Raw genomic sequence first — 20,657 nt, 5'->3', positions numbered from 1 at the left:
TTCTTATACGCATCCTTTTTGAAAACAAAAAGCAGTCAAGTAGCACTTTAAAGACTAGCAAAATAGTTTATTAGGTGAGCTTTCGTGGGATAGACCCACTTCTTCAGACCATAGCCAGACCAGAACAGTCTCAATATTTAAGACACAGAGAACCAAAAACAGGAAGCAAGGAGGACAAATCAGAAAAAGATCATCAAGGTGAGCAAATCAGAGAGTGGAGGGGTGGGGGGGAAGGTCAAGAATTAGATTGAGCCAAGCCTTCCCCCCCACCCCTCCACTCTCTTGATTATCTACCTTATCTTCCTGATCTGGTGGTCTATAGCAGACACCAACTACAACATCACCACTGTTGTTTCCACCTCTAAGCTTAATCCAACGACAATCAGCTGGTTTTTCTCCCTCCTTATACTGGAGCTCTGAGCTATCATGCTGCTCCATCACATAGAGTGCAACTCTTCCTGTTTTTCTCCTGTCTGCCCTTTCTCCCCTCTGTCCTTCCTAAACAGTTTATACCCTTCCATTACAGTGCTCCAGATATGTGAATCGTCCCACCGAGTCTCCGTTATTCCAACCACCTCATACTTCTTTGATGGTGCCAGGGCCTCTCATTCTTCCTGTTTGCTCCTCAGGCTTCTCGTGTCTTCTGCTTGGCCCCCTCTGTCCTCTTCACCCAGGAAGCCTACTTTATTGTTCCCTACTTCTTCCCCACTTACCTCAGGGCTTGTGTCACCATCCCCCGAAGAACCTAGTTTAAAGCCCTCCTCACTAGGTTTGCAAGCCTGCCCGCAAATATGTTCTTTCCTCTCTTTGTTAGGTGAATTCCATCTCTTCCCAGCAATCCTTGGTCAGGGAAGAGAATCCTGTGATCAAAGAAACCAAATCCTTGTCTGCGATACCACCCATGCAACCAAGAATTTACCTCTGTGATTCAATGACCCCTACCCAGACCCCTTTCTTCCACAGGAAGGACGGGCCAGAACACCACTTGTGCTCCATATTCCTTGATCTTTCTTCCTAAGGTTACATAATCTGCCGTGATCTTGTCAAGATCGCTCTTGGCTGTATCATTAGCTCCTACACAGGTGCTGTTAAGAGCGGGAGTGGAGCCTATTTCAAAATAAGACATAGTGCATCCAATGACTGTATTCTGAAATAGGCTCTATTATGTGTAGACACTGTATTTGGAAATAACTAAGCACTATTTCAAAATGCATTTTTGTGTGTAGTTGTTATTTTGCAATAACTCTTCCGGAATAGCTTATTTCAAAATAAGGCTGCTGTGTAGACATTCCCCTGAGCCACCAATTTCTTTCTGTCTTGCTTAGGCAGTGGTTGCAGTTTTCCTCCAAACAAGGCTATTTGAACAATACTTTGGCATTGTCATGCTGTTGCCCAGGCGTAGATGTGACTGTGAAATCAACAACATTGCAGCTTTTCCAACCACCTGGCCCATTGTCTCTCAGGGCTCCTGAATCTAAAGAGCAACTATAGGTTTGCACTGACTACAGATTTTTTTTCCAGTCTGGATAGTGATGGAAATGTTCTATGGAGTTAATAATTGCCAGGCATTCCTTTCAGGTAGTGCAGTAATTCCTTTCTGGAGAATTTACATATTTGTTGAAATAAGCCCCCCCCGACTCCAAGTCCTTTATGTGCTTATGCCAATATTGCCCACAATCCATCATCACTTGTATCAGCGTTAAACCCAAAAGGGGCTTCAACAAACAGATAGGCTTAGACTGTAAGACAGGAGCAGGCACAAGAGCTCTTCTCAGTTTGGAGGATACTACCTCAAGCTCTTCTGATGAAATAGTTTCACTTTCTCACCAAGCTGACATGATAGTTTTATAGTACTAGCAAACCAATAAATAAGTCTTAATGGGAACAAAGTCTTTCAAAACTCTGCACATCTAAGAATGTCTGGGCAACTGACCAGATCTTCACAGCTTCTATTTTCCTTTTGTCAGCGGAAATTCCTCCCTCCTGCCTATAAGTTGAGTAAGTTAATTTTTTGGAACAACTCAGATTTATTTGGGTTCAATGTCCAACTGGCAGCTTTAGGCTCATCACAGAGCATTTGTGATGTGCTGGTCCCTAGTCCATGTATCAGGATATCATTTAGGTATAACATGCATTTTGAGAGAGTCATGCCAAGTGATACCTCTCCATAACCTTCTCAAATATGACTGATGCATTACACAAGCTGAAAGCCGTCATTTTACATTGCCACAAGTCCTGGTCTGTTCTGAGAGCAGCCTTTTCCAGTTCCTTTGGATTTACTTGCCAACACCCACTTTTCAAATCTCATGTGATAAAACAGACTGAATTCGCAGCAGCATCTATCACCTATTTGTGGCAATGGGTAAGAATCCTTTAAAGTAACATCATTTTCAATAGTCCACACAAAATGTGATGCTGTCATTGTTTTTCTCAACCGGAACCATGAGTGGGGTCATCGTTCCAAGAGTTGTAGAACAATGTAACTGCTGATTTCTTTGCTTTTTGTGGTTTGCAGTCTCAAGAGATGCACCTCAAAGCATATTTAATAAATCGGTGGCAATGCTGATAGCTAGTCACTTAGAGAGTGATCTGTGTTATGTAGTACCCCCTTTATACCTCCCCTGTGCTTTGACATGGGCTCCCCTGACCAACTGGTAAATGCTCTGTCCTGGCAGTTGTTGGCAGCAGCTGTAAAAAGCCCCACGGGACTCTTGGGAAGAATGAAGAGAGACATAGGAATGTAGTTTTGCATAGGGGTGGGGCGGTAGCAGTGCTGGGAGGGACATGGGCATCAGAGAAGAGCTTCACTGTCACTGCTTTCTTCCCCTCTTTCAGCCATTCCCAGGCCAAGTCACACACAACCGTGCTTATTTGCACAACCCCTCACTTCCCTTGGGCCTTCCAATGATCTGTTGCTTAATATGCTAGAGGAACTAGGGGTTGGGGTGAGCATAGATATGGGGCTAGCTAGCCAGCAGGTGACTGAAGGCAGGCAGGGTTGTGGAGGTGGTAGGATGGAAGAATTATCCAGTGGCTCAAGAGGAAGGTAGATTCAGCCAGTACAGTTTATAAGACCTGAGTTCATATCCCTGCTCTGGTATTTGATACGGTGAGGAGGGCCAGGCAAGCAGCTGAGAGAGATTAGAGGTGGGCAGCCCAATGCATATTTTGTGAGGCATCAGTATGTAATAGGCTTCCCTACCACTGCTGTCTTCACTTCTTGTGCCCAAGATAAAACTAAACTCCAGAGAGGTGTCTTCAGCCTCCAATATTGTAATTTATTTGACTGGTTGGATCAGTTCCCCTCGAGCCCTAGAGCTACAGGGTGTTTGCACATATTTTCTTTTCCTTTGCTTGGATTTTTCTGCAGGACCTGCGAGTTCTCCAGTGACTTTTCCTCTTTCCTTGCTGAGGTCTCTCTCCCTGTGTTCAATTTTAGGTTCTCTTCCCCTAACAGTGAGCGGTGGGATGGCAGGGGCCTGCTTCTGGCTGGCCGTCTATCCCATTGACTCAGTGAAGTCTCGGATCCAGGTGCTTTCCATGGCAAAGCGGCAAGATGGCTTCCTACTCTCCTTTCTGCACATATTGAGAACAGAAGGTATGTAACAGACATCTTCATTCACTTAGTCCATCTTTTAGACTCCCCAACATCCCTAAACTGCCCCCAGCCTTACATCCCCCCACTCCACCCGCCCGCCCTCCCCACCGCAGCCCTAAATGGCCCCAGGCTTAGATACTTCTCCTTCTCCCACAGTCTCTTCACCGGGACTGGTAGGCTGGATGGCTCCCCAAGCTCTCCTGCTCCCAGCAGGTAACAGTCATTAAAACCAATTAACTCAAGGGTTAACCTTTCAGCACCTAAACATAAGGTAACTGCTATCTCTATTGATAGATATCTGCCTGAGGCAGCAGTGTTTAGAAACTGCAAATGGCTTCCTTAACAGCAACATGCAGTTCGGAACTGCCCAGCTGGTGACCCTTAACAAATCTAATGGTGACCCATGTTTGGGTCCTGACCCATAGACTGGGCATCCCTGCTCTACATACATACACTACATCCTATTTCTGGTGCCAAACTATTCACATACACCAGAAAAGTACCTAAACTCAACTGGCTTATGTCAAGTTATAAGCCCTTGGAACAAGCTGGAGACTTTTACATGTATTTTAATGGTAATCTAGTGTCGCTCTTAGGAGTTTTCGCCTATGAGCAGAAATTTGGGAACCAATTGTGCTCCTATAGCGAGGGGTGAGTGTAATACCAATCAACATGGGTGTATCAAAAATAGATCCTTTCAAACTAACTTGTTACGTTTTTTATGAGGTTACAATTGTGGTTGATAAAGGTAGTAGTGTTGATTAGAGATACTTAGATTTCTGTAAAGTACTTTGCTTGGTACTGCATGACGTTGCATTACAAACAGGAATGATATAAAATGAATGTGGCACACATGGAGTAGATTAAAAGATGGCTAATAGCTAGGTCTTGAAGAGCAATCATCAACAAGGACTCAGCATCGAGTGGCTGTGTTTCTGATAGGGTTCCACATAGATCGGTCCTTGTCACTACAGTAAACCCTCGCTTTACTGCATTTCTGCAACCCCAGCGTAACCTGAATTTTTGTGCAAGTCAAGGGGAGACAGGAACCAGGCTGCTGTCTAGTTCCCGACTCCCCTGAGCTTGCAGAAGCCAGAAAACTGATCAGCCCAGCAGGGCTGGTCAGTTTCCTGACTCCCAGAGTGGCAGGGAGCCAGGAACCAGGGGGCAGCCTGGTTCCCTTCTTCTCAGCTGGTTGGTTTCCTGGGTCCCACAAGTGGCAGGGAGCTGGGAACCAGGCAGCAGCCTGGCTCCCAGCTCCCCTCCACTTGCAGAGAGAGGAAACTGAGCAGGGCAGCAGCCTTGGTCAGTTTCCTGGCTCCAGCCAGTGGAGGGGAGCTGTGAAGGAGGAGCAGCCTGGCTCCCAGCTCCCCTCCACTCCGTGGAGCCAGGAAACTAACCAGGGACTGGGAAACCACTCCTGTCGGGTGTGGCAGTTGCGTTAACCCAAGGCATGCACAACTTGACTGCGTGAATCTTGAGGGTTTACTATACCCTCTTTCATACTTTTATCAATGACCAAGAAAAAAATGTAAAATTATCGTTGATAACATTTTCAGATAAGGCAAAGATTGGGAGAGTGGTGAATAGTGAAGAGGACAGGTCACTGATACAGAGCAGTCTGGATCACACGGTGACCAGGTTGAGAGCAGACAACATGTGTTTTAACACAGGTAAATGTAAATAGCCATGTCTGGGAGTAAATAATGTAGGGAATACTTCTAGGGTGAAGACTCTATCCTGGGAAACAGCAACTCTGGAGAAGATTTGTGGGTCATAGTGGATAATCAGCTGAACTTGAGCTCCTAGTGTGATGCTGTGGTCAAATAATTGTATTTGTGTTGTAGGTTTTGACAACCCTAGATCTATGTAGCCATTAGGCATGTAAATCTTGAGTGGGATTAGAAAAGTTATTTCCTCTCTGTAGTTGGCAATAGGGTGACTGCTGCTGGAATACTAAATCTAGTTCTGGTGCCCACAGTTCAAGAAGGGTGTTAATAAATTGGAGAGAATTCAAAGAGCCACCAGAAGACGGACAGATTAGAAAACCTGCCTTGTTATGATAAACCCAAGAAGTTCAATCTGTTTATTTTAACAAATAAGTAAAGGATGGTTTGATGATTATCTACTAAGTACCTATATGGAGAATAAATATTTGGTAACAGGCTCTTCAGTCTAACAAGGAAGGGGCTAAGACTCAAAAGCTGAAGTTAAACAATTTCAATCTGGAAATTAAGTGTACATTTTGACAATTAACCATTGGACCTGTAGTGGTGGCTTTTCCATTGCTGACCATTTTCAATCTAGATTGTAAGTTTCTGCAAAGGATCTGCTTTAGACAGGGCTGTCCCGAGGCAGAGAAAGGGTTTGGGGCAATCACACACCTGTGCCCCAGGCGACACCCTTCCCCTGCTCTGCCTCTGCCCCGCCCCTTTTCCCCTCTCTCAGCATTAGGGCTGGGGAATTACCTGGGTCTGGGGTTGTAGACTGGGAGGACTACAGAGCACAGCAGGCTGCCACTCCCACTGCTCGTGTCGGGGAAGTGGGGGAGGCCATCCCCTGCTGCTGCTACCACTGCCATCCACAACTCCTGGCCCTGGCTCCAAACCCAGACCCAGACCCACATACTCCCCACACACACATCCGTAGGATGGCTGGGGTGGCCATCGCAGGGCCTCCAAAAGTGCAGGGCTTGGGGTGGCCCCCCAACCTCATCCTATGGATGGAACTGCTCTGGCCTTAGGAATTGTTGTGGTGAAGTGTCACCCTGGAGTCCAGATTAGGTGATCCCCGTGATCTCTTCTGGGCTTGAAATGTCTGGTTCTTCTATGGTTCTGTGGATAATTGTCAGGTTCTGGCTCTCTGCCTGGAAGGGTTTCCCTTGATGTCTTACTCTGCTTGAGAATTGCACCAAGCAGAGCTATTGTGGGCTCTGTGGAACATTCTGTTTGTCACAGGCGCTGTGAGCTCTCACCTGACTATAGTATTTGTGTTGTAGGTTTCACCGCTCTTTACTGTGGACTGATGCCCACTGTAATACGTGCACTCCCATCCAACGGTGCCCTCTTCCTCGCCTATGAAATGACAAGGAAAAAGCTAGCTAGTCTGTTTGATAGGACATCGTGAGATCATAGGTCAAGGCTTGATTGAGAAGGTGACATTATAAAGCAACATGAACTAAGTTTGGGACTCCTCTCTGGCTGCTGTGGCCAAACCTTTCCAGGTAGTCATCAGTGCCTTTGGACTTTTGACACTTCCTAGCCTGGGAAGGACAAATGTCACCAGGCACTGAGCCCACTGGCACTTAAGGACCGATATTATCTTTGGAGACACTGTTCAACCCGTGGGCAATGCAGCATTGAATTATGCAAAATTCCTTCCCAGCAGCTTCCCTGGGTGCCTCTTTTCTAAAAGTCTTTAACCTGCATTTCTGGACAGACCCATGCAATCCATTTGCTAATTAGAGCAGCAAAGTTAGCATGCTCCAGCAGGCTGTGGAGCCTAATATGACTTGCTTGGCTTTATGTGCATAGTTATAATGAGAATAAAACTTTCCTAAATTTTTGTGGCAAGTAAAACCTCTGATCTCGGAGCGTTTTTCTGCTGTAAGTGGGGAAAGTGGTGGCATTCTGGGAGGAGAATCCAGAGGAGGACCAAGCTGGGCAAACTCTGAGTGGGGCTTGTAGGCCATTGTACAACATTCTCCTGTGAGCTCAGTGATGTCAGTGGAATGGTCAAGGAAGGTCCAGAGTGTGTGTGTCTGTGACAGAGTGGGGACTGTCAGGATTTTATTTACCTTATCATGTTGTATGTATTTTCTACTGTCAGTAGTAACCCTGGGTGTGCCCCTCTGTTTCTCCAGGCCCTGCATCAATACCTAGTTGGTGATGGGAGTTTGGGGTGTGATAGTTTCTGCATGTATACAATTGGCATGCCTTTGTAACCTGAGCTTTGTTGGGGGGCAGGAAGTGCAGCCAGGTGACATTGTTTGCCCAGGAAGCAGGCCAAAAGTGAGAGGAGGGGCCTGGTTGTTTGTATTTGAATGGGGCAGCTGGGAGTGAGACTGTTTCTGCTGTCTGGGGAAAAGGAGGAGGAACAGGGCCATGGGTTTTACCTGACACTCCCCCAAGGTATAGAATGCCACATTGTAAAGACCACAGAACCCAGAGGTAGACAGAAGATCTGCTGCAAGGACATTGGATTGTGTTACTCCAGAAGGGGTGGATTGTAGCATGACTGGGTCGGAGGGACAAGCTGTGTGGGGAGATAGACCACTGCAGTGAAGGAGCCGTCAATACCAGGGAGGCCATAGGACAAGACAGTTGCTGTGCCATGCCTGGCCATACAGGGTGTTCCTGCAGTGACTTGACCCCTCTTCAAGAGGCTGCTTACAAACCTGGTCCACAGTGACACGTAGGCTTTTTGCATTTAATACAACGGACCCCAACAATGTTTACTCTGAATTCAGTGAGGTCTTCTAAGCACATGCTAGAGACTGTCACCCTACCACAGCAGGCTTCATTCACAGCTGGATTTCACAAGAACCTGTCTGAGATGCTTTGCTGAGTTCCAGCTGGTTCCTTTGCACACGGATGTCTCATGTATCTAGCAATAGCTGGCACCTTCCTCCCCAGACCTATCAGTCAATGTATCACGCTGGATGTTCAACAGTCTTCTCAGGGCCTTCTGCAACGTGTCTTCCCTTGGTTGCTAGAATATTTTGGTTCTTTCTGTAATGTTTGGCTTATCTAAACCCTCCCATGTTTCTGGCCAAATATTTCTATACCATAGGTTCAGACTTAAAATTATTTACTGCAGGTGTACTTTTCCTATTAGTTAAGGCAAGATAATTACATGTATTGCCTTATAACCCAGTCTCCTCCTACCCACTGTGTAAGTACTGTTATGATAAGAAAACTGTACTGTACAAGCAGCTCCTGCCCAAGCCCTGTTCTAACACTGTCTGGCCACACACTTCTCTGGGATTTAAACTGTACTTCAAGCATGTTTTTTAAATTGTTCATCTGCTAGTCTAAGGGCGTTTTCCATCCCGCCCACAATGCGACTATATGTAATAAGTAACACCAAGGTGAATGTGAACCTCAGACCTTAGTGGAGGAGCCTCTGCAGCTTGAGCTAAAGGCCAGGTGGCTCTAATCTCAGGCTGTAGGGGAGACGCACTCTTTCTTTGTGTAAGTGGTCTATGGGACAGTGACCCACACCCTAGGCGTGTGGGTTACATTCACACGTAGATGGATGCGCTGGACTCTGTGATTGACTCACTAGCTAAATTCTTAGGGAATGGGAAGGGTGGGTGCAAGGAGAAGAACCCAGAAGTCAGACTGAGCAGGTCATTGGAAAAACTGTGCTGCTGCAAAGTGACTGATTGTGCTGTGGAGTCACTGAGTAAGATAAAGGAAGGCGATTTGTCTGATCATGGCCTTGGCCACACCCTCCCTAGCACTGGGACTGTATTGTTATGTTTGTGGACTCGCACTAGGGATAAATTTAGCTTCTTTCACATTTTGTTCCTTTTCCTGCCTACTGCTACAATGGCCTTCCCATCTCCGGAGGGGGCAGGACAGCAATGCCTGCTTAGACAGTGACACAGAAGCTGACAGACAGGTCCAGACAGCTGATCCATCTACATGCCCATCTTTGGGCTGCTCTGTGCTTGTCAGACTGCCTCTCTCTGGCTGCTGCTAAAGATAGACCCTGCCCATCCCTCCTTCCAGCCTCTCTGCTGTAGGCTTTACGGAGCAACAGTGGAGCGGTGTGATTAATTAGCCCCAGGACAGGGCGTTTACAGGCCCTCTGCACCACAGGACGGGAGTTACACTTGCTGCAGTGACCCTTGGAAATGGCTTTGCTGTGTTACAACAAGGGCTGCGGGCAAAGATTTGATGCCGATAAGAACTCAGCAGGTAAGTGGGTTTGTTTCCCAGGAGTTAGTGAGCTAAGATTTGAGCTGCTTTCCTCCATTGTGTTACAATCTTTCCTTGTCCATGTGTCAAATAGGAAAAGTTCATACAATCATAGAACACTAGAACTGGAAGGGACCTCGAGAGGTTGCTGAGTCCTGTCCCCTGCCCTCAGGGCAGGACCAAGTTAAACTGTGGGGATTTTCAGGGAACAAGAGGCTCACTCTATTCCCTGACACTTGGAAATGCCAGCCTGAGTTAGCAGTACTCAGCCAGTGAATACTGCCCGATAATGTGGGTGGGATGAAAATCCTGTGCATGAGCTGATACCAGTCCTCACTGAATTGCATGGTAGCATTAAGCTACCCTGGGGCCTTAGGCCTGGACATAATTTGGCTCCCTTCCCCCTCCAATTCCCTGAAAGTGTTCCACATTTTAGTGGTGTTTTTCCAGGGCCAATTCTCCCACTAAGCCACAAGCGAGCATGTGTGAGAGAGCAGGTGAGTGGAGGCAATTGTTGTTAAGCCACAATCTCTTCCAGACAGGGATTGAATCGCTGGCTGGAGTTCCAGGGACATGAGTGCCCTGGGCTCTGCTCTTAGTTAGGGTAGGATCCTCAAGGCCCAGAGCAGTCGCTGGTGCCTTGGGTGCATGAGAAGCAGGTCGAGCAGTGGCTGCCCAGAGAGCATCTGCAGGTGCCTGTCCTTAGTGGAGTGCAGCAGGTCGTGACTTTCACGAGTTTAACATGCGTGAATTCAGTTATTTGCGAGCAGCTCACCCGGCAGCGCAACATCTACAAGAACGAAGGTGGCTTTAGCCGGGGCACCGAGCGAGGTGGCAGGACGACAAAGAGCGAAGGAAAGCTGGAAACGTGAGAGGCAAGCCTGCCCGGCCCAGCTCTCTACAGCATCTGCAGCTGGGAGAAGAAGCGTGACTGTGGGAGTCAGTTTCACTTTCCCATGCTGGACTAGGCAGGGGAGTAGAGCAGCTTCCAAACAGGTCTTCTCCCAGTCCTGCCAGCCACAGTTACCACTGCAGGGACCCTGTACTAACCACAGCCCCCCACCCACTCCAGGCCCTTTCCCAAGCCCACTTGGGGGTTGCTGACATGGCAGGGGTGTGAAAGTAGAGGATCCCTCCCCACTAGGGTGACCACCGTTGCATATTTGGTGGGACAGTCCCATATATGCGATGCCAAAAAGGTGTCCCTCCTTACTTTTTAAAGGGACTATTTGTCCTGTATTTGGGCCCTCTGAGGCATGGCTGGGGGAGACCACTGGCAGCTGTCATTCCCTACGGCTTGGGAGTGGAGCACTGGCATCTGTCACTTCCCTGGGGCTCCAAGAGAAGGGAGCTGCCTGGGGCATGGTGGAGCTGGGAGGAGCTGCCCCTCCCCCTGTATCTCCCTGTTCCATATCTGGGACAGGGAGATATGGTTGCCCTACTCTCTGCAGCAACACACTGGGCCAGAGACCCCACACACTCTGGGGGCTGCAGGTGGAGCAGTGCAGGGCATGGATGAGGCCGGAGCATGGGGCCATGGTACCTGCGCTGGAGGTCGGGCATAAAGGGGGCCCCACTCCAGCAGCCGCCGCAGCTCTGGCGGTGTCCACACCCCTCCCCTCACCACAACAGCAGCTGCTGGCCCCGGCCTGGCCTATATAGAGCGGTGTGCCTGACCCTGTCTCTGGCCAGGGGCATGGCCCAGCCACCAACTATCTCCGCATGGCCCTGCCACTGGGTTCCACCTTCCCCATCTGCTGCCCAGAGCTGCCTGGGAGCCCGCTGAGTTCCACTCCCTTGGCTAGGGTAAAATGGGGTAAAATGATCTTCGAAATTATATTTGTGAAATTCAACATTTGTGAGGGTTCTCAACACCAAACCCTCGCACATGTTGTGACCCTATTGTATCTCACAGAGGCACCATGCAAATCTGAGAAATGTTACCCTGCAGACCAGGCCTGGCAATAGCCTGATTGGTCCAAACGCTTGCACTAAAGACAATGTAGCAGACATTCTGTCTCATTGCAATCTGCCTCACTTCTGCAGGGCAGGGACTGGCTTCATGTTGCTCTGAGAAGCACCTCACTGACAGCTGGAGCAGATCCCAAGACAAAGAATGCACAAGCTGCTCAGCAGAGGGAAGCTCAGACCTCTAGTGCCACTCCTTATACAGTTCAGAAAAGAGGTGATGAAAACCAGTCTCACCCAATCAAAATGTTCTTATGATCCCAGCCACATTCCCAGGTCACTGTATGACTCATATCTTATCCAGAAAGCACTCTGAGCCAGTCCTTTAGAACCTAAAATCTAAAGGGTTGTTTATAGAAAGGAAGGAAGGAAGTTAGAATTATTAAAGGAATCAAATTGCAAAGACCAATTGCAAACTACAAGCGCCAGTAGTAAAGTTCTTGGTGTGGGCTTCTTCCACAAGTGGAATAATGTGTTTTCTTTAATCAAGTCTCTGGAATATACCCACTGTCAAGATGGGTCATCAGTAGTTTGTTCAAGCTTCAGTTCGTAGCCAAGACACTCCAGAAGTGAGAAGCCAGACTGAATACAAAATGGGGAAACTACAAAGGCCCCTTTTATATCCTCAGTCGGGGGCTGGACTCCCATTGTTCTTCTGCAGAAAACAATGCAATATGTCACACGAGCAAGTCACAAAATGGAGTTTGTCACATGAACAAGTCACTTGTCCATGCACAACTTAGCTCTTGCAGGTGGAAGCCATTGCTCCCGTCCCGGTCTGAATATTCACAGATGTGGGTTGGCACCTTTCAAGGCTCCTCGTCAGCCATGTACTTCTCTTCACTTGACTAATCAAACTTTCACAAGAGCCTGGCCAAATTTCCTGCTAATATCTCAGAAGCAAACGTTTGAAATACAAGTACAAGTATATACTCCATAACTTCAAATGCAAAAATAATACGTGCATACAAATAAAATAAACATAACCAGCAAATCATCAGCTTCTTATAGACCTCTCACTAACCCCACTTTGTGCCTGATTTATTGCAGTCATATAACAGTGATTGCAACTATGATTGATTTGTTACAAACTTATAACAGTGGTTGCAACATACGTTAACAATCCAATAAGCTTACAGTCTCCCAGTAGAGGGTTCTGTAGGCATGGGGAAGCCCTAGCTACTTATTTCACAGCCTTTTTCAGAAGGCTGGACATGGCAGAATGTGCCCCTGTGTCCACAACTAAGTTCCCTCTAAAATGTGTAGCCATGCAGCAGCCTATTAAGCACTGTGCAGGTGCTCAGGACTTCGGTCCTCTCCCCCAGTGCACCTGGACCCAAACCAGCCATGGACCTGCTGCAGCCAGGGGAGAGGCACCTCTCCCCTGGCCCTAACCCAGTCTGGTCTGGACTAGTCCCATGGCCATGGGAGAGGTGCCCTCCCTCCTAGCCCCGGTGGTGCTTGGGGGACTCCTCTCTCCCCACTGCAGATATGAAGAAGCCTGCACTCCATGCCTCTTAGTTGCATGCTGCACCCCAGGGTCCACATCCCTGCTGGAGCCCTCACCCTCTGCAGTCCAACCTTCAGCTCCAGCCCTGAGACTCCTCCTTGCCGAACCCTTTAGCCCCACCCCTGCCACATACATTTTGGTGTGTTATGTGCACCAATAGGGAGGTAATGCATCAAACATCACGTGTCACACATCACCTCCACATTGGTGCACGTAACACAATTCATTCTGCCCATGTTTGCGAATGATAAGAGGCAACCTTGGTCCACATCCTACTCGTTTTTAAACAACTTTTGAACAGTGTGTGCTGTGACGTATCATTTGAAACCTCATAATTTTTCAAACAGGTCTGTGTCAAACAAAGGAATGTCTGCTTTGCTTAATTTATGTGTAAGCAATGAATAAAGAAAATGTTGAGCAGGCTGGGGAACCAAAGAACCCCCCTAAAGTGGGGAAGACCTAAGGGAATGTCCTGCCTTGTAGATTCTCTAGGTCCTGAATCTCAGCTGGAAATATTTTCTAGAAGGGAACTGACATTGTAAAAGTGAGGGACAAATGCCTCAAGGAGCACTCCCCTGGCTGCTTCCTCATCTCTCTGGCCATTGATTCACAACATAAAAAGGGACAAAGAAGAATGGGCCCAGCCTAAAAGTTTGGTCAACAAGACTTTTGAGCGCATGTGATGAGAAAAAAAACTTTACTTTGAATTTAGCTTTTAGCTTGTTAAGTTAGATACTTAGCTGTGTTTTATCTTTTTTGTTCTTGCAACTAATTTCTGACCGTTATGCCTCTTCGCCAGTAATCCATTAAAATCTCTTTCTGTGTAGATAAACTATTTATTGCTTTATCCAATCCAGTGCATTTAACTTGAAGTGTCCGAAGAACAATTTAAAACAATATGATGGCATATCTTAAAAAAGAACCCGCTTTTCATATGTGTATTGTATAAGAGCAATGTTGGGCATTACAGGCCATCCATTTCTAGGGTAAGGCCTGCGAGTGGGTGAGAGGGTGTTGCAGTCACCCTGCAGTATGGCCAAGGCTGGTAAGAGCCAAGCTATGGCTGGCTGGCTGCAGCGCACATGAATATGGCTGGAAATGAGGTACTTGCTGGAGGCTATGTGCGAGCAGTCCAGACTGGAGGGTACAGAAGCAAGGCCCCATAGAGGGCCCCCAGGTTAGAAGGCAGGGGTGACACTGCTACTGATTATTCTGGATTGCCCCATGGCATATCATAGTGGTGCAGCGAACTAGGGTTTGTGCACAGCTCATAATTTTAAATTAGGTTTATGGCCTGTCAACTAGCTGTGTAGCACTGAGGAGTGGAAACGGTCACAGATAGGCTACAGCAGGGCCATGCAAGATACAGCTCTGGGGCCGGTTCCTACCAGCCAAACCTTTTAATCCTGCCTGAGGCTGGCCCCTACACCTGGGGTGGGGCCAGTGCAGCACAATTTCTCAGCTCCCATTGGCTGGTCTCCAGACAAACAGTTGCTGGAGATTTTGCTGGGGCCCATGAAGCCCTCTCCTGCCCCAGTGCAGAGAGCCACATGGACCAGCCAGTGCGCCAGGTCTGCTGACTGCCTTGGCGTGCTGCTGCCCAGGACCTGCTTAGGTAAGTGCCTCCAGGGCCAGGGCCTGTCTTTGGCACTGCACCCGAACTCCCACCCACACCCTGCACCTGCTCCCACAACTTTCCACCCAGGTCAGAATCCTCTCCTGCACCCACCCCCAGGCCCTGCACCCCACTCCCCAGCCCCAGGTCAGCAACCAAAGTGGTTGTACCTCCTGCCCCCTGCCCCCTGCCCCAGGTCACAACTTCCTCTCAGACCTGCACCTGCTGCTGTATCCCTTCCGCAGGCGAGAATCCTCCCCTGCACCCACATCCCCTCATGGACCCTGCACCCAATCCTCTCCCCCAGGTCACAACCCCCTCCTTCAGACAGGGGGCGCTGCAGGGAGCAGGGCAGCAGCACTGTTGGGGGGAGCTCCCAGCAGGGGCGCTGCAGGGAGCAGGGCAGCAGCACTGACAAGGGGGAAGCTCCCAACAGGGGGCGCTGTAGGGAGCAGGGCAGCAGCACTGACAGAGGGAGCTCCCAGCAGGGGGCGCTGCAGGGAGCAGGGCAGCAGCACTGACAAGGGGGAAGCTCCCAGCAGGGGGCGCTGTAGGGAGCAGGGCAGCAGCACTGTTGGGGGGAGCTCCCAGCAGGGGGCGCTGCAGGGAGCAGGGCAGCAGCACTGACAAGGGGGAAGCTCCCAGCAGGGGGCGCTGTAGGGAGCAGGGCGGCAGCACTGTTGGGGGGAGCTCCCAGCAGGGGGCGCTGCAGGGAGCAGGGCGGCAACACTGTCGGGGGGGAGCTCCCAGCAGGGGGCGCTGTAGGGAGCAGGGCAGCAGCACTGACGAGGGGGAGTTCCCAACAGGGGGCGCTGCAGGGAGCAGGGCAGCAGCACTGTTGGGGGGAGCTCCCAGCAGGGGGCGCTGCAGGGAGCAGGGCGGCAACACTGTCGGGGGGGAGCTCCCAGCAGGGGGCGCTGTAGGGAGCAGGGCAGCAGCACTGACGAGGGGGAGTTCCCAACAGGGGGCGCTGCAGGGAGCAGGGCAGTAGCACTGTTGGGGGGAGCTCCCAGCAGGGGGCGCTGCAGGGAGCAGGGCAACAGCACTGTTGGGGGGAGCTCCCAGCAGGGGGCGCTGCAGGGAGCAGGGCAGCAGCACTGACAAGGGGAGCTCCCAGCAGGGGGCGCTGCAGGGAGCAGGGCAGCAGCACTGTCGGGGGGAGCTCCCAGCAGGGGGCGCTGCAGGGAGCAGGGCAGCAGCACTGACGGGGGGAGCTCCCAGCAGGGGGCGCTGCAGGGAGCAGGGCAGCAGCACTGACGGGGGGAGCTCCCAGCAGGGGGCGCTGCAGGGAGCAGGGCAGCAGCACTGACGGGGGGAGCTCCCAGCAGGGGGCGCTGCAGGGAGCAGGGCAACAGCACTGACGGGGGGAGCTCCCAACAGGGGGCGCTGCAGGGAGCAGGGCAGCAGCACTGTCGGGGGGAGCTCCCAGCAGGGGGCGCTGTAGGGAGCAGGGCAACAGCACTGACGGGGGGAGCTCCCAGCAGGGGGCGCTGCAGGGAGCAGGGCAGCAGCACTGACGGGGGGAGCTCCCAGCAGGGGGCGCTGCAGGGAGCAGGGCAGCAGCACTGTTGGGGGGAGCTCCCAGCAGGGGGCGCTGCAGGGAGCAGGGCAGCAGCACTGATGGGGGGAGCTCCCAGCAGGGGGCGCTGCAGGGAGCAGGGCAGCAGCACTGTTGGGGGGAGCTCCCAGCAGGGGGCGCTGCAGGGAGCAGGGCAGCAGCACTGTTGGGGGGAGCTCCCAGCAGGGGGCGCTGCAGGGAGCAGGGCAGCAGCACTGTTGGGGGGAGCTCCCAGCAGGGGGCGCTGCAGGGAGCAGGGCAGCAGCACTGTTGGGGGGAGCTCCCAGCAGGGGGCGCTGTAGGGAGCAGGGCAGCAGCACTGACGGGGGGAGCTCCCAGCAGGGGGCGCTGTAGGGAGCAGGGCAGCAGCACTGACGGGGGGAGCTCCCAGCAGGGGGCGCTGCAGGGAGCAGGGCAGCAGCACTGACGGGGGGAGCTCCCAACAGGGGGCGCTGTAGGGAGCAGGGCAGCAGCACTGTTGGGGGGAGCTCCCAGCAGGGGGCGCTGTAGGGAGCAGGGCAGCAGCACTGACGGGGGGAGCTCCCAGCAGGGGGCGCTGCAGGGAGCAGGGCAGCAGCACTGACGGGGGGAGCTCCCAGCAGGGGGCGCTGTAGGGAGCAGGGCAGCAGCACTGACGGGGGGAGCTCCCAGCAGGGGGCGCTGCAGGGAGCAGGGCAGCAGCACTGTTGGGGGGAGCTCCCAGCAGGGGGCGCTGTAGGGAGCAGGGCAGCAGCACTGACGGGGGGAGCTCCCAGCAGGGGGCGCTGCAGGGAGCAGGGCAGCAGCACTGACGGGGGGAGCTCCCAGCAGGGGGCGCTGCAGGGAGCAGGGCAGCAGCACTGACGGGGGGAGCTCCCAGCAGGGGGCGCTGCAGGGAGCAGGGCAGCAGCACTGATGGGGGGAGCTCCCAGCAGGGGGCGCTGCAGGGAGCAGGGCAGCAGCACTGTTGGGGGGAGCTCCCAGCAGGGGGCGCTGCAGGGAGCAGGGCAGCAGCACTGACGGGGGGAGCTCCCAGCAGGGGGCGCTGCAGGGAGCAGGGCAGCAGCACTGACGGGGGGAGCTCCCAGCAGGGGGCGCTGCAGGGAGCAGGGCAGCAGCACTGACGGGGGGAGCTCTCAGCAGGGGGCGCTGCACGGAGCAGGGCAGCAGCACTGACGGGGGGAGCTCCCAGCAGGGGGCGCTGCAGGGAGCAGGGCAGCAGCACTGTTGGGGGGAGCTCCCAGCAGGGGGCGCTGCAGGGAGCAGGGCAGCAGCACTGACGGGGGGAGCTCCCAGCAGGGGGCGCTGCAGGGAGCAGGGCAGCAGCACTGATGGGGGGAGCTCCCAGCAGGGGGCGCTGCAGGGAGCAGGGCAACAGCACTGACGGGGGGAGCTCCCAGCAGGGGGCGCTGCAGGGAGCAGGGCAGCAGCACTGACGGGGGGAGCTCTCAGCAGGGGGCGCTGCAAGGAGCAGGGCAGCAGCACTGACGGGGGGAGCTCCCAGCAGGGGGCGCTGCAGGGAGCAGGGCAGCAGCACTGTTGGGGGGAGCTCCCAGCAGGGGGCGCTGCAGGGAGCAGGGCAGCAGCACTGTTGGGGGGAGCTCCCAGCAGGGGGCGCTGCAGGGAGCAGGGCAGCAGCACTGACGGGGGGAGCTCCCAGCAGGGGGCGCTGCAGGGAGCAGGGCAGCAGCACTGTCGGGGGGAGCTCTCAGCAGGGGGCGCTGCAAGGAGCAGGGCAGCAGCACTGTTGGGGGGAGCTCCCAGCAGGGGGCGCTGCAGGGAGCAGGGCAGCAGCACTGTTGGGGGGAGCTCCCAGCAGGGGGCGCTGCAGGGAGCAGGGCAGCAGCACTGTTGGGGGGAGCTCCCAGCAGGGGGCGCTGCAGGGAGCAGGGCAGCAGCACTGACGGGGGGAGCTCCCAGCAGGGGGCGCTGCAGGGAGCAGGGCAGCAGCACTGACGGGGGGAGCTCCCAGCAGGGGGCGCTGCAGGGAGCAGGGCAGCAGCACTGTCGGGGGGAGCTCCCAGCAGGGGGCGCTGCAGGGAGCAGGGCAGCAGCACTGTCGGGGGGAGCTCCCAGCAGGGGGCGCTGCAGGGAGCAGGGCAGCAGCACTGATGGGGGGAGCTCCCAGCAGGGGGCGCTGCAGGGAGCAGGGCAGCAGCACTGTCGGGGGGAGCTCCCAGCAGGGGGCGCTGCAGGGAGCAGGGCAGCAGCACTGATGGGGGGAGCTCCCAGCAGGGGGCGCTGCAGGGAGCAGGGCAGCAGCACTGACGGGGGGAGCTCCCAGCAGGGGGCGCTGCAAGGAGCAGGGCAGCAGCACTGTCGGGGGGAGCTCCCAGCAGGGGGCGCTGCAGGGAGCAGGGCAGCAGCACTGATGGGGGGAGCTCCCAGCAGGGGGCGCTGCAGGGAGCAGGGCAGCAGCACTGATGGGGGGAGCTCCCAGCAGGGGCGCTGCAGGGAGCAGGGCAGCAGCACTGTTGGGGGGAGCTCCCAGCAGGGGGCGCTGCAAGGAGCAGGGCAGCAGCACTGACGGGGGGAGCTCCCAGCTGGGGGCGCTGCAGGGAGCAGGGCAGCAGCACTGATGGGGGGAGCTCCCAGCAGGGGGCGCTGCAGGGAGCAGGGCAGCAGCACTGACGGGGGGAGCTCCCAGCAGGGGGCGCTGCAGGGAGCAGGGCAGCAGCACTGACGGGGGGAGCTCCCAGCAGGGGGCGCTGCAGGGAGCAGGGCAGCAGCACTGATGGGGGGAGCTCCCAGCAGGGGGCGCTGCAGGGAGCAGGGCAGCAGCACTGACGGGGGGAGCTCCCAGCAGGGGGCGCTGCAGGGAGCAGGGCAGCAGCACTGTTGGGGGGAGCTCCCAGCAGGGGGCGCTGTAGGGAGCAGGGCAGCAGCACTGATGGGGGGAGCTCCCAGCAGGGGGCGCTGCAGGGAGCAGGGCAGCAGCACTGACGGGGGGAGCTCCCAGCAGGGGGCGCTGCAGGGAGCAGGGCAGCAGCACTGACGGGGGGAGCTCCCAGCAGGGGGCGCTGCAGGGAGCAGGGCAGCAGCACTGACGGGGGGAGCTCCCAGCAGGGGGCGCTGCAGGGAGCAGGGCAGCAGCACTGACGGGGGGAGCTCCCAGCAGGGGGCGCTGCAAGGAGCAGGGCAGCAGCACTGACGGGGGGAGCTCCCAGCTGGGGGCGCTGCAGGGAGCAGGGCAGCAGCACTGTTGGGGGGAGCTCCCAGCAGGGGGCGCTGCAGGGAGCAGGGCAGCAGCACTGACGGGGGGAGCTCCCAGCAGGGGGCGCTGCAGGGAGCAGGGCAGCAGCACTGACGGGGGGAGCTCCCAGCAGGGGGCGCTGCAGGGAGCAGGGCAGCAGCACTGACGGGGGGAGCTCCCAGCAGGGGCGCTGTAGGGAGCAGGGCAGCAGCACTGACGGGGGGAGCTCCCAGCAGGGGGCGCTGCAGGGAGCAGGGCAGCAGCACTGACGGGGGGAGCTCCCAGCAGGGGGCGCTGTAGGGAGCAGGGCAGCAGCACTGACGGGGGGAGCTCCCAGCAGGGGCGCTGTAGGGAGCAGGGCAGCAGCACTGACGGGGGGAGCTCCCAGCAGGGGGCGCTGCAGGGAGCAGGGCAGCAGCACTGACGGGGGGAGCTCCCAGCAGGGGGCGCTGTAGGGAGCAGGGCAGCAGCACTGACGGGGGGAGCTCCCAGCAGGGGCGCTGTAGGGAGCAGGGCAGCAGCACTGACGGGGGGAGCTCCCAGCAGGGGCGCTGTAGGGAGCAGGGCAGCAGCACTGACGGGGGGAGCTCCCAGCAGGGGCGCTGTAGGGAGCAGGGCAGCAGCATAGATGGCGGGATCTCCCAGTAGGATTTGTGTGCTGAAGCACTGACACTCATTTGTTTTTGGCTCGTAGATTCATGTGTGTACCACCCAGGTGTTCCCATATTCCATGATGCCCTGAAGGTGAGTCAGGCAGTCAAGGCCAGTTCTTGTCAGAAGTTCAGAACTAGATACCCTAGTAGCTGCCTCCCTGAGGTGCAGATGGTAGGCCATGTGCCTCTGCAGGACAATGGAGAGCCGGCATGTTGGCGGTGCGGTTCAGGAGCTCAGTGCAGTATTCTGTATCTGATCATGTGTGTCCTGTTCTTGTCTCCAGGGCTGGTCTTGCTGCAAGAAACGAACCACGGATTTCTCAGAATTCCTCGCCATAAGGGTATGTCACCCTCCCACCTCATCAGATGTGCCACTGGTATCTGACACACCTGGCTCCAAAACAAAACATCAGAACCCTTTGGCCAGTCTGTCCCCACTCCTCTCTCTCTCTCTCTCTCTCACACACGCACACACACAAGATACTTATCTCTGGCTGGTCCAACCCCACGCTGCCCACCTTCCCTGGCCAGACCCCTACCCCCAGTCAGACCGTTCCCATCTCTGCCCAGATCCCTGTCCCCAGCCAGTCCATCTGCACTCTGCCCAGAGCACTGTTTCCAGCCAGTCCAGCTCCACCCTGCCCACTTCCCAGCCCATA

At 54.5% G+C, this 20,657-nt stretch overlaps 1 protein-coding gene across 9 annotated transcripts in view; it reads left to right on the top strand.

The window, feature by feature from the left end:
- Window positions 1-20,657, top strand: part of ITGB1BP2 (integrin subunit beta 1 binding protein 2) — an 83,447-nt gene that overhangs the window by 21,050 nt on the left and 41,740 nt on the right. For 7 of the 9 annotated variants that reach the window (XR_012647260.1, XR_012647259.1, XM_075007569.1 and 4 more), the window contains exons 4-6: window positions 3,440-3,598; window positions 20,040-20,089; window positions 20,283-20,339. Coding sequence is in view for 7 of the 9 variants with exons in the window: in XM_075007569.1 (XP_074863670.1) it covers window positions 3,440-3,598; window positions 20,040-20,089; window positions 20,283-20,339 (266 nt within the window). In the remaining 2 variants the exon portion in view is untranslated. Of the gene's footprint in view, window positions 1-3,439; window positions 3,599-6,596; window positions 8,695-9,013; window positions 9,523-20,039; window positions 20,090-20,282; window positions 20,340-20,657 lie in introns of those variants that run through there. The other 2 variants (XM_075007575.1, XM_075007576.1) reach the window with 2 other exon arrangements.

Source organism: Carettochelys insculpta, chromosome 13 (assembly GCF_033958435.1).
Source record: "Carettochelys insculpta isolate YL-2023 chromosome 13, ASM3395843v1, whole genome shotgun sequence".
NCBI classification, from domain to species: domain Eukaryota; kingdom Metazoa; phylum Chordata; order Testudines; family Carettochelyidae; genus Carettochelys; species Carettochelys insculpta.
This window is presented reverse-complemented; position numbering and strand designations above follow the sequence as displayed.